We start from the raw sequence: 14076 nt of genomic DNA on the forward strand, positions 1-14076 counted from the left end.
AAAAAAAAAAAAAAAAAAAAAAACTGGATTACACTGATTGATTAAGACTGAAAAGTCACTTTACCTCCGGAATCTTAACAAGGTCTAGAATATTTTAAAGTAAATAAAAGGTGCCCTTTACACTTTATTATTGTATTGTATCCAGTTGCTTATCTGCCATGTACATCTATCTTGAAAACTAAAAAAATAAAATTAAATTCGCCTGATAAATAATAAACATGGAATAATAATAAACTAATTTTCATAATTAAATCGTGCTCTTCAGTGTTTCATATTTCTCATTGCCTGATGGAATGGACATGCAGGTCAGATTAGACTCAGGCATGGATTCTGACTAAAAATCTATAACTGTGGTGCAATTTGGCACATCCGCTATTTATTTATATTTTCAGACCTATCGAATTTTGCCATTCTGCTGCACAGAACAAAATCTATCTGGTTGCTAAAATATGTCATAAACACGGATATAGCCAAGCCTGAGTCAAAGGTAACTGTATTGTACTCGCCACATGTAGGAAACAGGAATGCCACAAAAAATGTCGTTTCTTGACAAATTGTACACCCTTCTAAATTCCAAGACTTGACTTGGGCTTTAGGAATAAGGGGTAAGTTCTGAGACATCTCATTGGTACTCAAACCTCGTGATAATCCGTATAAAAAATAAAAATTAGAAGGAAAACTAGAAGAGCAATCCCAAAGAAAATCCAGTTGCAGGAAAACATTCGACGTACTATCTTGTTTTTTACTTCAAGATCAAAACCTAGTCAGGCAATTCACTCAAATTTCAATATGATGCACGGTGTGGGTATTTTCAAGGAACGCAAGGAACGGGAATTTTGTCACATTTAGGTACTAATATCGGTTTAATTTTCAGAAATATTGGAAATTGTATTGAATAGCTATGGAATCTTCCGTAAAGTGATTATGAGAATCCCGATTATGTCAACCTGGAAAAATGGTCCAGTAATAAAGAAGAAGAAAGGAAAAACACAACCCTTTGGTTATGTGTGTGCAGGTTTTTTATCTTAATAAAAAACCATTAGTAAAAAATGCACAAACAAACAGAAAAAAATCTTCTTTTTTTTCTGAAGACTTCATTTGCATACTTAAAACCTTTTACCTCAGAACTTAAAGTAGGTATGTATCTACCTGAACCTTTGAAACAAAACAGGACAGGCGAATGATTCTCTCCCTGAATTATCCAGATTTGCATAATTATCCCGATATTGTATGTTGGGAACAGGTATTTCCTTCCTGCTTAAAACTTGAACAATACATGGCGAGGTCTATCCAGAGAGAATTTTCATCTCAACAGGTTTCTTATTGAGTAATAGAGATTTTTTTTTTTACTAGTTTCTATTTAAATATTGTCTGAGCTTGTGGGGAGAGGCTTCAAAAGGTGGAAAAAAACGTCTGCTAGGCTACATTTTTATCAATAAGTCTGTACATAACTAAAGCTAGTAAGAATCAGAGTTCTTTTTCCAAAGACACATATTGTCATCATAGCCAAAAAAATCTACGGTTCTCAGGTATCAAATGAGCTCATATTATGAAATAAGTAGGTAGGTACAGAATAAAGGGAAGAATTATTGGATAACTCAAAGTCTAAACGTGAAATTCTCAAGTTTAACTGTTTGCCACTTGAGATTTATGTCTGAACACCTCAAAATAAGCAGTGATGTCAGGCAGACACATAAATATACAGATTGAAATACTTCTAATCGGTAACCTAATATTGTGAAACTAATAAATATTGATGAACATTGAACCACAATAACCGACATTAGTCCTCATTGAAGTCGAAACTATAATAAACATAGGTGTTAACTTGAAAGATGTTCATGAGGATAATCATCGCGGTAATGTTGATATGGTTATTGACAGTGACAAGAAAGGATCAGAAACCATCACAGCAGCCCTACCGTGCCCCTTCAATGACACTCCGGAATATGAGACAGATAATGAAATCATTCGAGTAAAAAAAGATATCCGATCTTTAAAAGAAAATGCTAAATTATGAGACTAATCTGGCAAAGTAGAATGTCTTTACTCACAGCCTTTGGGAAGAAATACCGATGTTTATGTGAAGACACCACAGGGAGCATCGAGCAACGGAAAGAGCTTTTTCCATGATAATAGGTTTTTATTATTATTACTTTGTTTTGGTTTTTAAAATTTTCATTAAAATAAATTAATTCAAGGTGCCTATTTTGCACAGGTTCTTTGATCACATTTGAGAATATACAAATGCAGAATTTTGTCCCTTAGGTAAACTAATGCAACTAGGCACTAGTGATATCAGCACACTAGTGATATAAACATAATGACCTATTTTTACTTTCTTAATGCGTTGAATATCTATTCTAATAGACAAGCATTTTTGCGCAACTAGAGATCGAAAATTTCCTTAATTTTGAAAATATTTAAACAAAAGCCAAAGTATCTGTAGCTGTGTAGGTATTTTATGACAAGTGCCTACCCTCAAATTTCAAACGGTTCTGACAAAAATAATTGATCTTATCATTGTGATTATTAAATTTCTGTCATTACACAAACACCACTCCAGCGCCAAAAATCATCTGGCAAAAATAAATTCACCAGAACAAGAATGTCTTATGTAATGACAAATGTTTCTCACGACCTATTGAGACTGTTGTTATCTGATTCTGATGGTCAAATTATTGGCCTTCTTCAGGGCAGACTCAATTTATAGGTATCTACTAACTATTTAAGTTTCATCCATGTGTCTAATTTCTGTTGACCATTGGGAGAATCCTCAAGATTCTTTATTTAGTAAAAATTTATTTTGTAGAAATACATAATTTGTGATTTTGTTTCCAAATGTGAAATACAGTTAATATTACTCTATTAGATGTTTGCAGGACTGGGTCATTTGTTATTCATTATGTACCATTGTACCCTCTTATTCTTTACATAACATCTTATACCGATTTCAAAATTTAGGATTTCTAGATATGTAACTACTAGAATTTGGGACTTCTAAGATAATCGTTACATCTCCACCTCTAGAGTGACACATAGTTCCATTAGTATAATTTATGAAGACCAAATTTACTGAGGTCAAACGCTGCCATACCTCTGCAGCATAGCTTCAAAATGATTACATACCGCGGATAAGTCGAGCGAAAATGATTTCGAATTCTTTATTTTGTGAAGTTACCGAAAATGTGGACAGGTAATTACCAAAAAATTACTGGGTAAAAATATCTGTACATGAGGACTTGCTGTTATGTATATTAGGAAAGGATTTTTATAATATTTTTGGTATCTAGGTGGAAGAATTTTGATAGCAACAAACTATTTCTCGAAGATGACCTCTCCTCTAATATTCCTAGTAATGGGGAGAAATTTCAAAGTGGGTATGAATACATAACAACAAGTTTTAAGGAAAGTTTAAACTTCAAAGATATTATTTGACCATCAATATTATCACCGCATGCATGTAAATTTTCGAAGTTGATTTCTTCTTCAATAAAATATGATTGACAAGTTGAATCATCCCAAACACTCACTGCAAAAAGGATTACAAGCAAACATTTACATCTTCATTATGAAAATCAAAACATATAAAGATATTATTTGACCATCAATATTATCACCGCATGCATGTAAATTTTCGAAGTTGATTTCTTCTTCAATAAAATTTGATTGACAAGTTGAATCATCCCAAACACTCACTGCAAAAAGGATTACAAGCAAACATTTACATCTTCATTATGAAAATCAAAACATACTCACTAATCTTGTTCAAAGGTGTAACATTTTTTAATCTCTTAATAAAACTAATGCAATTTTGGCAAGGGGTTGCAAAAAAAGGGGTGGTAGGTATCTTTACTCTTTTAGCATAATATTGTTATCGTGTATGACAAATCGTTTTAGTGTGAAATATTGAATAGGTATTTAGTTGCATATTATGTGCTTAAAATGAAATATTGAGGAAGGTACCTACGAGTTGGTAGGTGTTTGAGTTGGTAAAACAAGAAAATCACTTGTTTTTCAATTCAAATAATTTTATACGTATACTTAATAATCTAGTCTATATATACTCAATTTTCAATCAATTTATTCTAATAAGGCTCCCGTTTATGGAAACTTTCATCCACAGGTACAAGATCCAGGAACCAGGTGTGTATCTAACGTGATAATGAGGAAAGGTGGATGGGTTATGTAAAAATACCCAAATATAATTTGAATGTTTCAAAAATTCAATGTAAACACTGGAAAAAATAGAGATAATGAAAGAGCATAATTATTGTTGAGGAAAGGGTGGAAACAACGGGACTTTTATATTTTGTTTATACAAAAAAATACTAAACAAACAAAACAAAAATTACCTCATATAGGGTGGAGTTGAATGGAAATGATAATGTTATTTTGAGATATGGTACCTAAAGAAGCTTTGATTTTTTATAAATCCCAACATTTCTTTATTTGTTTCAATTTGTGCTTAGCATCCTTGAATTTGCATTACGAATGTTAGTTAGATATGTACATAATGTAGGAAAGGGAATTTTGGCATCTCCACCAAATATGCGTACATTCCGATGAATATCCTCTTCGCAGATTGTTTTAATTCTATTTGTCTAAATTTCAATTTTGGCTGTGCTTTTTCTTGTTGTTATGCTCTTTTTACGAGGTAGGTACTCGTTCATGCTCTTTCTTTTAAATGTAGGTAAAGTGTATGCTCCTATAGCAAAATTGTCCCCTAATTTTGATTCACCCAGTAGGTATTTAGTTTGATATAAAAAATCAAAGGTAACTAACTAGGTTAGTAAAACAAAGACCTGTATCGAGGAAAAGCCATTAATATAAATAAGTTTCAGAAAAAAATTGACAGTCAATATAAAAAGATATTTACATTACTTTTGATTAGAGGGCGGAAAATAAGGGTGTCTAGGTTTTGGGTCTCTTGCTCTCTTGGGTGTTCGGTTTAATTTGGGGAAGCGTGAAATTTAATACTCCGGTAGACATTGTGGGTTCACAGATATTCCAGACTTTGGGTACACAAAGTCAAGGTCAGACCTGGCTTTGTCCCAGATTCTTTCTGTAACCTCAAATTTATTATGCTTTCTACATAAATTAATCCATGCTTCCGGCGTATTTAAATGGGGAAAAAAATGATTTTTGAAAGGATTTCTTCCATCAAAGTTTCTATTGCATATGCAGAAGGTAACCGTAGTAGATTAATCAGAACAACTACGTGATCCTTTTCTGCGTTTACCGGAAACCTGTAGATGTCAGACTATATTCTCAAGTTATGCTAGATTTAATAACATAACTGATCAAAACATACTCACTAATCTTGTTCAAAGGTGTAACATTTTTTAATCTCTTAATAAAACTAATGCAATTTTGGCAAGGGGTTGCAAAAAAAGGGGTGGTAGGTATCTTTACTCTTTTAGCATAATATTGTTATCGTGTATGACAAATCGTTTTAGTGTGAAATATTGAATAGGTATTTAGTTGCATATTATGTGCTTAAAATGAAATATTGAGGAAGGTACCTACGAGTTGGTAGGTGTTTGAGTTGGTAAAACAAGAAAATCACTTGTTTTTCAATTCAAATAATTTTATACGTACTTAATAATCTAGTCTATATATACTCAATTTTCAATCAATTTATTCTAATCAGGCTCCCGTTTGTGGAAACTTTCATCCACAGGTACAAGATCCAGGAACCAGGTGTGTATCTAACGTGATAATGAGGAAAGGTGGATGGGTTATGTAAAAATACCCAAATATAATTTGAATGTTTCAAAAATTCAATGTAAACACTGGAAAAAATAAAGATAATGAAAGAGCATAATTATTGTTGAGGAAAGGGTGGAAACAACGGGACTTTTATATTTTGTTTATACAAAAAAATACTAAACAAACAAAACAAAAATTACCTCATATAGGGTGGAGTTGAATGGAAATGATAATGTTATTTTGAGATATGGTACCTAAAGAAGCTTTGATTTTTTATAAATCCCAACATTTCTTTATTTGTTTCAATTTGTGCTTAGCATCCTTGAATTTGCATTACGAATGTTAGTTAGATATGTACATAATGTAGGAAAGGGAATTTTGGCATCTCCACCAAATATGCGTACATTCCGATGAATATCCTCTTCGCAGATTGTTTTAATTCTATTTGTCTAAATTTCAATTTTGGCTGTGCTTTTTCTTGTTGTTATGCTCTTTTTACGAGGTAGGTACTCGTTCATGCTCTTTCTTTTAAATGTAGGTAAAGTGTATGCTCCTATAGCAAAATTGTCCCCTAATTTTGATTCACCCAGTAGGTATTTAGTTTGATATAAAAAATCAAAGGTAACTAACTAGGTTAGTAAAACAAAGACCTGTATCGAGGAAAAGCCATTAATATAAATAAGTTTCAGAAAAAAATTGACAGTCAATATAAAAAGATATTTACATTACTTTTGATTAGAGGGCGGAAAATAAGGGTGTCTAGGTTTTGGGTCTCTTGCTCTCTTGGGTGTTCGGTTTAATTTGGGGAAGCGTGAAATTTAATACTCCGGTAGACATTGTGGGTTCACAGATATTCCAGACTTTGGGTACACAAAGTCAAGGTCAGACCTGGCTTTGTCCCAGATTCTTTCTGATAACCTCAAATTTATTATGCATTCTATATAAATTAATCCATACTTCCGGCGTATTTAAATGGGAAAAAATGATTTTTGAAAGGATTTCTTCCATCCAAGTTTCTATTGCTTATGCAGAAGGTAACCGTAGTAGATTAATCAGAATAACTACGTGATCCTTTTCTGCGTTTACCGGAAACCTGTAGATGTCAGACTATATTCTCAAGTTATGCTAGATTTAATAACATAACTGAGAATTAGATATAGGTAGTCAGGCATACCTAATCATGTGTTTTTCCATCAGTATCAGTTGGTAGACAGCTTTGCGGACGTTACTGGAACAGTCCTTGGTCTCATCAAATTATTATTTTTGATCCTTTCTGCATTGAATGGGAAACTCTTTCCACTAGCCGTTGTAAGAGATGTAACCTCTATTTTCAGGAATTCAACATGATTTTAAAACAAAGGCTCCATGGCCTACTTTCAAGACATCTCTGTGTTTGTAACGGTGAAATAGTTTTTGAAATTAAGTTTAATTGTTATCTAAACAATAAATACACAGGTCTGACAATCTCTGCATGTTACGTTGAAACTAGAGACTGAATTCACATCAGGGACTCCCAGGGGTAAGAACTTTCCAAAGACAATAGAAAAAATAATTTTGTTTCACTATAATTACAGGTTAGAGTGATGAGAAAAAAATGCTAGCCTCTTAATTTTCTCCTGTGTGAATATTAATTAACGTTTCTCTTCTTCTTTTGATAAAAACAAAGGCCTTAGTCACCGTTACAACCAGTTCTGTAGTTCTGTATCTTGGAAGAAAAAAGAAGATAAAAAAACCGATCCTCAGGGTGAAAGACTTGAGAAAAAAAATTCTCATAAAAAACGAAAGCAAGACCCTTGCCCGTTACCCTGGAAGATGTGTTAGTGACATGCCATATGCAAATGAAGATCATCAGGGAAAATGAATTATTATATTTGATGAGTTCAAACATTGAATGAAGAAAAACAAAAGAAGGAAGAGAGCAGAAGGAGATTTCATAAAAGAAGAATTATGATTAACAAAAATAAATAGAAGAGGTTTGGAAACCTGTGAGAGTCTGTCTGAATAGCACAATGCTCGAAAATTTATCTTAAATGAAAAAAGGCAAAAGATGGAGCTTGTCTGACATGGAAAATCATCAACTGTGGATTTTTTTAAACCTACATTACTGACGGAGATTACCTTTATTAAGTAGTCGGAAAAGGGAGAACGACAAATAATGAACGGCTATTGAGTTTTTGTGTTGTTGGTAATATTATACTAAATAAATTAGTTAAATATCTACAGTATTGCCTACTCAACCTGACCTTCATATTTATCCGATTTCACTTGAAGCTGAAACTCAAATTCACGACTGCCTAAAAAAAGTTCAAAAATTATCAACTTTCAAGCTGGACTTTTCCACTAAAGGACCAGAGTTGGTTGAATGAAAACCGTCTTTCAAATGACAGGTGAAGTGGTTAGCTTTGTTGTAACTGGGAGAGCATGAATATTTTATTAGCCCTCTAAAGAAAACTACCCCACCCCACATCATAAGCCTTTTCTTTTTTTATTCTAATTCAGAAGGTGGTAGAGCCTTTGGTGGTTGTGTTGAAGCACCAGAGTCTGGAGACTGAGGGTTCAGTAGCGTAGCACAAAACTATTTTTTACATTTCTTAGGGCTTTTTTTTCTTCTTTTTTTTTCAGGAAAAGAAATATGTTGGATTTCGGATTCTTTGATAAACAGGATTTTAAAGAAGCTTCCTTTTTTTTAGAAGGGATAACCTTAATTTAAAGCTTATCGTGTTAAGAAATTTTAACCTGAGAGTCATGTTAGTTTATGTGACTAAATTCTGAGGAGTGGAGAATCACTCGTACATAATTATGTATGTAGGTACCTAATTATCTCAAGTACTTACTTGACATCCAATCAATTCAAACCCTATTTGCGGACTTTTCCAAGAATGTCTGTTCTTCCAGATCTAAAGTATAAACTTTGATATTTTCCTATTCTAAATTTCCAATAGCTCCACCACTGATGAAGAAAGATGATCTCTACCTGGGATCTTTTCATTTCTTTCTATGGATGTGTGTGTTTATTTATTTTACTTATTCATTCAGTCTTTATTTACACTTTGATATTACCCTTTCATTTGTACCTACTCACTACAAACACATCGGCCGTATGTGCACCAATATTATTCAAATTTTAGATGTTAACCTTTTGTGAATTCCTCGAATGTTGGTAAAATATAAAATAAAGTATATGTTTTATTGGTAATCATTATCACTAGGCTTATGTTTTCCATAACGTGATGTCTTGTGGGCTGTGTAGATTTCTATCAAGAAGATAACATTCGGATTTTTTTCTTTCAACAAGGCCAAGTAAGAAAGAAAGACATTTTAAGGTGGTATAGCTTGCATAGGTATTTTGTTTTTGAAAAGATCTTACGTATAAACCAAGTCGGCCTACTCGTCAGTATTCAAGAGCACCATAGCATACCTAAACCTGATGGCGAATATTCAAAACGTGTAAAATGCTGTTTTATGCACAAAAGATTCATTGAAACATCACGTACCTACTCCAATTAATTTTCCTACTCAAACTTCCATGTAATTTTCTGATAACCGAAGATCCTATGCTTCCTCCCAAAACCGTCTACTGTCTGCACGTCTCAAGAAATGTTAAGTCAAAACGAAACACACCTTCTCATGTTTCATGGTACCGAAAAAACTTATTTATGAATTATGAACTTCGAGGTATATTTAATAATAAAGTGATAAATATAAGTGGCTCTGCAACAGGTTTACAAGATCTTCCTCCACCTTGTACTTAAATAGATACCACACAGAATTTATGTCTGAATTAAATTTTGGACACGCCTTCCTGGGAATATTTTGCAGATAGTTGTTTTTTTTTTTTTTTTTTTTTTTTTTTTGGGCCCCCCTTCCCGGGAAATTTTTTGAAGAAATTTTTTTTTTTTTTTTTTTTTTTTGCTAATTACCTAGCGAGATAGTGTGGAGCCACTTTGATAGGGAGCTCTGGTTTGATCAAACTGTACTTGGTGTGCGGCTGTTACCTATACGTGATCACTGAAGTTTTGGCACTATCTGGGTACACCATGCGTCTGAGGCAATGCTGCAATTTTCTTTGGCAAGAGCCAAGGGCTATATCCTGAAAAACGTTGCTGCAAACTATTAAAATTCGAAGTTCTGTTAAAATCAATAAGAATATTTCAGATACTAAGATACAAAAATGCTACAGTAACTATTTTTACACGTCTACGAAAATCATAACGAGATTCAATTTTTCTTAAAATAACAAAACAGATATTATTAATAGCTCTCTACATACATACCATCTGAATCATACCTACACATTAGCTCTAATATTTCACTATGGATGGTGATAAATCATTGCAATATGTAAATCAAAGGCCCGCAATCACAAAGCCTTGAGAGAAAGAAGCCTGGAGAGATTTCTTGAGCAAAGGATACAGAGAAGACTGATTCAATGAGGATATTAGAGGATTTGCATCTAATTACGTCAAAACTATGAAGGAGATAACGTTTAGTTTTACATATATATCCCAAGAGCAAATTGTACAAGAATAGAAAATAAGCGGACTGTATCACCACAGGCGCTGTAAAACACGGGAGATAACGAGAAGAAAAATGACACACATCTCATGATTTTCAAGTACTTCACAGTTTTCCGTTATCTTCAAGTTTCCCATCAAATTGGTTATAGGTTTGTGTTGGAGAAGTTCAACAGTTTGTCCTTGTTCTAATAATTTGAATTCATTTCTTTTCTAGGAGATAACGAGAAGAAAAATGACACATATCTCATGATTTTCAAGTACTTCACAGTTTTCCGTTATCTTCAAGTTTCCCATCAAATTGGTTATAGGTTTGTGTTGGAGAAGTTCAACAGTTTGTCCTTGTTCTAATAATTTGAATTCATTTCTTTTCTTATAGGCGGGAATCCGTATAATATCGTATTCTGTACGTACTCGCCTTTCTAAATACTTCAGGTCGAAGAAAGGTGAGGTACCAATTTTATTAACCACCTGAACTTTTTCTTACTCATGTGGACAAGTGGACAGTTTACCAAAAATTCAGCTCTACGATCATCTTATCGTCCATCCATGTTGGTCATTTTATGTGTAAAATAATAAATGGATTTTCGATAGTATCGTCCAAATTAAAATAAATCCACACTGCTGAAAGATAATACAACGAAGGACCATCAGAATATAACAGATTGTGTACTTTAAATCCGAAAGTTTTTGGGGATTTAAATAATAATAATAATAATAATAATTAGGTAAAAGATACTGTATAATTCGTATATTATATGTTCTACATGGTCGCATACTTTCTCTTCGCGACATATCAAATGAAAACCAAAGTTCAATGGAGACACCAATAGTGGAGAACGGAGATCAATATTAAATGTCACATCCGCTGTTATCACCCGTTATCGGAAATCTATTCCAGTGGTGCGAATCTGCGAAAAAACCTGCCAGGTTGCCAAATTTCTACGCCTCCAGGCTGAATACATTATCGAGTCTATCTGGACCATGGACCTTGTTAGGAATTTCGGACAGTGTGGAGGACTTTATTCAAATTATAAGAATCAATACTAATACGTTTTAGTGCAGTGTATTCGTATGTTTGTATTTGAGAATTTGCTAATCAGATTGGCCATCAGCTCATTGCTCACTCTTTGAGAGATTGAGAGTCTTGTGCTCTGTTCTCTGACTATAATGCTTTTATACTGGATTGTTCCTGGATCTACTGGAGTGATTCAAGTGTACAACAGAAGAAATATTCCAGACTGTCTAGGACTAGGAGCAGGCAGATAGCCATAAAAATATACAACCTCTGATAGAAACGGAAGAAAATGCCTACACTGAGGAGTTTGTTCAAATCGCACCGAAACGGTTTTAAAGAAGTATGTGTAGGTCTTCGTCTTTAAGTTTTTTTTTTTTTTTTTTTTTTTTTTTTTTTCTTCTGGGTTTTAAATCCCTTTTTTGAAAAGTGTGCCGCGGTGGCAACAACTTTAAGAAGCACTTTTTTTTATATTGATATTTATTAGAGACAAAAAAATACATATATTTTCCTCCCTACTAATTGTATTGTATAGGTATTGGTTGTACATATAGGGTATTGATTATACATTCTCTTCTATTGTTGTGTAATCCAGCACCCGAGCTTATTATTATTCAGATTTTAAACAATCAATCAGATTAAATGCCACAAATTGATAAATATTGTCATCAATAAAATAATGCCCTGCACTCTACTTAGTATGCAGCAATGTGTGCAGCTCAATGCACATGACGTATCCTTGCATAATTATGCACCCAAAAGATGATGTGAGATTTTTTTTCTCACCATCGCGATGCATCGGAACTCGAGGATTTGTCATTTGAAATAAATGATGAAACATTAATCAGGCCTTGATTCACTCAAGTTATTAGAATAATTAGGACAGTTTTAGACAAGACTAATAAATCGTCAGCAATAGTAAGCTAGCAAGTATCTATTTACAATAATTACAGAGATAGGTATGTTCAAAATAAATTCAGTAATTTTTCGGTAGTAGGTATGCATCTGAAAATTAAGTATCGAGTTTTAACGCCGAAGATGCCTGTCCCAAATCATGCAATTATAGTATTCTATCCCGCACTTGTGATGTTGCAGGATCTCTCATGCACCAAGTATTTCAAACTTTGGATTTCTTCGAAATGAACTCCGGGTAAAATCAGGAACGAAAAGAGTTCTATCGCAAGGAATCAAGGAAACTACTTACATCGACAGCTCCGTTCCACATGTAATGCACGGCATCATGATGAGCCACATTATTGGCGGCATTGTTCATGTGTTCCGCCATCACCGACATCCAATGCACGAGGCCTTGTGGCGGCGCTTGATTGCCCTGAGGGCCGCCGCCCGTCGGTCCACCTGCCACTGGGACGCACTTGTTGCTGTGACCCGTGGAACCTGTGCCGCCTCCCGCTACGTTATGTGGTGGCTCCGAGGCTGACGACCAGACAAATGCGGCGGCCTTCTGGAACAAAGGAGAGGGAGGAGGTCAAAACTTGCATAATGGAACGAATGTTGCACATTGAGAACTAATACATAAAATAGTAATAGAAGACGGGTAGGTAGGTAGGTAGTCAGAAGCTTAATAATTGGTTGTGCTAGAACCTACATACATACATTACATAGTTTTAAAGGCAAATCGCACATTACCTTCAGAAGTTCAACCTTATCCGAAAATTAGCTTGGTGAGAATTTTGAGACGGTGAAAAAATTGAGTACCTAATAGAAGACGGGTAGGTAGGTAGGTAGTCAGAAGCTTAATAATTGGTTGTGTTGGAACCTACATACATTACATATTTTTAAAGGCAAATCGCACATTACCTTCAGAAGTTCAACCTTATCCGAAAATTAGCTTGGTGAGAATTTTGAGACGGTGAAAAAATTGACATTTTGGAATGAGGTGCAAATAACCCTGGCTACCAGACTTAGCTTGCAGATGACCAGTTTGAAATCCGAAACCGAACGCATTGAAGCGTGATCCACAAAAATTTGTTGATCTGTCCATCACTATTAGGTTGATTTAATTCAAATCCCACGTGATGAGATTAGTCCGAGAATTAAAAATGTAAAATCTAACTTTAATTTTCAGAGATTAGTGAATTCGACATTCAACCTATATTTCAACCTGACTACAACCTTCAACATGAAAAAAGTCAGTATAGATGTATAGAAAGTAAAACAAAAGTGTTAATAAATAATTTGGTACCTACACATATCGAATTCACAGATTTTTTTCAACGACCGACATTTTGGACCAGTTATGGTGGTCACAGTTACCTACTTATAGTATAGGTACCTAATAAATTTACAATGATAATTTGGTATCGAGTTTTAATTTGGTCTGAAGTAGGTACACTCTTGTTTTTCCTAGCTGAGTTTTGACTTACTTAAAGTTGCCCTTTACTCAGGCATAATTTGGAAAATGATCGTTTAGATCAATGTTTTTAGTTGTCGTCTTCATGGAAAATCTCTTGGAGAATAATAATAATAAACAATATTAAACAAATTAGGTAGGTACATACGTACTGATTTCCTTTAACCACGATCGAATAAACTACGGGCTGAAAAATTCCCGGAGGGACGGGCACAGTTTGTTTCCCTAAATATTATTCACGAGCCTTGAAAATAAATGGAACTGCTGTAGAAGTTTGGCTTTTTTTTTCTTATGGATTAGTTAAGTGCCTATTGAGTTACGGATTGACTTTGATTTGGGGGACAGCTATAGGTATTTGATACTACAAACAAATTATGGTACGCTGATATCAACACATGTTAGCTATTTTTTTTTTTTTTTTTTTTTTTTTCATTGTAGTTATTTGGTAGGTATATTAATCTACA

At 33.8% G+C, this 14076-nt stretch overlaps 1 protein-coding gene across 2 annotated transcripts in view; it reads left to right on the top strand.

Moving 5' to 3' along the window:
- Positions 1-12932, top strand: part of LOC113473917 — a 25907-nt gene extending 12975 nt beyond the window's left edge. The window contains exon 2 of one of the 2 annotated variants that reach the window (XM_026833410.1): positions 12337-12932. In XM_026833410.1, coding sequence (XP_026689211.1) covers positions 12337-12679 — 343 coding nt within the window. In that variant the 3' untranslated portion in view covers positions 12680-12932. Of the gene's footprint in view, positions 1-1884; positions 2099-12336 lie in introns of those variants that run through there. The other variant, XM_026833416.1, reaches the window with a different exon arrangement.
- Positions 12933-14076: the final 1144 nt, after the last annotated feature.

Source organism: Diaphorina citri, unplaced genomic scaffold (assembly GCF_000475195.1).
Source record: "Diaphorina citri unplaced genomic scaffold, Diaci psyllid genome assembly version 1.1 scaffold5, whole genome shotgun sequence".
Classification (NCBI taxonomy): domain Eukaryota; kingdom Metazoa; phylum Arthropoda; class Insecta; order Hemiptera; family Psyllidae; genus Diaphorina; species Diaphorina citri.